The sequence below is a fragment of the Myotis lucifugus genome, unplaced genomic scaffold (genome assembly GCF_000147115.1).
Source record: "Myotis lucifugus unplaced genomic scaffold, Myoluc2.0 scaffold_84, whole genome shotgun sequence".
Taxonomy (NCBI): Eukaryota; Metazoa; Chordata; class Mammalia; order Chiroptera; family Vespertilionidae; genus Myotis; species Myotis lucifugus.
In genome coordinates, this window is record NW_005871132.1 from 2,637,957 (window position 1) to 2,640,043 (window position 2,087).

The 2,087-nt window shown below is 47.1% G+C and overlaps 1 protein-coding gene across 1 annotated transcript in view; it reads left to right on the top strand.

The window, feature by feature from the left end:
• Positions 1 to 151: 151 nt before the first annotated feature.
• The window catches only part of MAATS1 (MYCBP associated and testis expressed 1), a 62,305-nt gene continuing 60,369 nt past the window's right edge, over positions 152 to 2,087 (top strand). Inside the window, exon 1 of the mRNA XM_006090917.3 lies at positions 152 to 284. Coding sequence (XP_006090979.1) covers positions 161 to 284 — 124 coding nt within the window. The 5' untranslated portion in view covers positions 152 to 160. The remainder of the gene's footprint in view (positions 285 to 2,087) is intronic.

A 2,087-nucleotide genomic window follows, 5' to 3' on the forward strand; every position in this document is an offset into this window, starting at 1 on the left:
GGTCCCTCCTGAGCCTCGCCCTTATTCTAGCCCCGCCTCTTCTGCTCCTCGCCCCGCCCCTCACCCTCCAGTTCCAGCCGAGGTTACCATAGCTACCGTGCACACAGCCGCTCGGCGTACCTATTTGGACCCCTGCTGGCCGGAGGGGAGAGGAGGCACCATGAGCCAAACCGTGACCGTCGTGGAGCCCCAGGCCAAGCAGCAGGGGTCTCAAACCCGGTGCGAGGTGAATTCGGGGGCCAAGGGCCACGTCTCCAGCAGCCGAACGTATGATTACCTGTACGGTAAGGGTGCCCCAGACCTCCCTCCCTGAGTTGTGGACGCGGTGGACCCTGAGACGGTGGGACTGGCCAAACCCTTGGCCCGCAGTTGTACTTTGTTGGGTGGGGGCAGCCCCGAGCCCCCCAGGGCTCCTCGGAAGCCGTCCGTGCGCTCTGCGTCCCCCAGCGCGGCGCGGCATCGCCTTACTCTTCGCCATCCTCTCGTCCTGATAATTTGCACAGCCTTAAGCGATCATCCTGGGAGTTTTAGTGTCAAGGAAAGTATGCAATGATTTGCAGGCTTGGAGAGTCTCTCAACAGCCCCGCACTCAAACTGCATAAAATGCCCAACAAGGACCTTTCCGTTGCCATTCTCTGGGCACCTCCAAATCTGGCATTCTCGGTAAAGTGCCAGTTTATCTCACCGTAGTTTTTAGTTTTTCTCTTTTTCTTTAAACTTATTCTTATGCAATAAAGTATTGCTTATACACTAGGTCCATGGAGTCCCTTTGGGCCACTAAAACCCCAATTTATTGTGATGCCCTGATTATCCACTTACGTTCTGTCTCTTATAATGGACCTTAAGTCCCGTTGCGTTCTCTAAGTTCTTGTTCTAGACCAATGGTTCTCAACCTTCCTAATGCCGCGACTCTTTAATACAGTTCCTCATGTTGTGGTGACCTCCAATTTCATTGTTACAAATTGAACATAATTAAAGCATAGTGATTAATCACAAAAACAATATGTAATTATATATGTGTTTTCCGATCATCTTAGGCGACCCCTGTGAAAGGGTCGTTCGACCCCCAAAGGGGTCGCGACCCACAGGTTGAGAACTGCTGCTCTAGACATATTTCAAGTCAATTCAGGACATATTCCAGTGCTGGTACATATGCTCGGTGCCTCATAAATGTTTATTAAATTATTGAATTTACTATTTTACAAAACTTATCATATTTAAGCATGACTTTTTCCAATTTTACCTCAGTAGTCCCAGGCTCTTCACCTGAACTTTGCATTACTTTTAACCATATCATATGTCCTCTGGGGTTCTCAGGGTCTCCTTTGGATGGGAATCCTATAGAATACCCATTTCCTATGAAACCAGCTGTGGTTTCATCTTGTAAAATAAATCTAGTAAACTCCTCTAAACACATCACCACTTTTGTATCAAAGGTAATTTGGAACTAGGGATAGACATCTTCCTTCAGCAAAGACAGGCAAAGAATTTATTCAGCTCCTTCTTTCTTTTATCCCTAAAAGTAATTCCTCCCCCTACCCCCACCCCAGAGAGATTACTAAAAGTTTCCACGTCCACTCAGAATAGGTCAAATCAAACTTTGGATTGTTCTAATAAAGCAGGCAGTCTGACAGCTATTCATGGACAGGAAGCATAATATAGCCAGGGCAGGGACGTCAGAACTAAGGTGCCGAGGCCTCCTGCTCAATATCTTAGATCTTATGGTCTTTCACCCTGGTAGGGTTAGCAGGTTTAGCAAATATAAGAGTGGGCATTGCCCTTGTTGGGCAGCTCAGTTGGTTGGAGCATTGTCCAATACACCAACCAGTTGTGGGTTCAATTCCCAGTCAGGGCACATACCTAGGTTGCTGATTCAATTCCTGGTCGGGGGGTGTACGTGAGGTAACCAACTGATGTTTCTCTATCACATCAAGGTCGGTCTCTCTCTCTCTCTCTCTCTCTCTCCCCCCCTTCCTTCCTCTCTCTCTAAAAAACCAATCAAAACATATCCTTAGGTGAAGAGAAAAAAAATAATATAGGACATGCTAGAACACAAAATTTGAGGCAAATAATGTGTGCTATTTTGG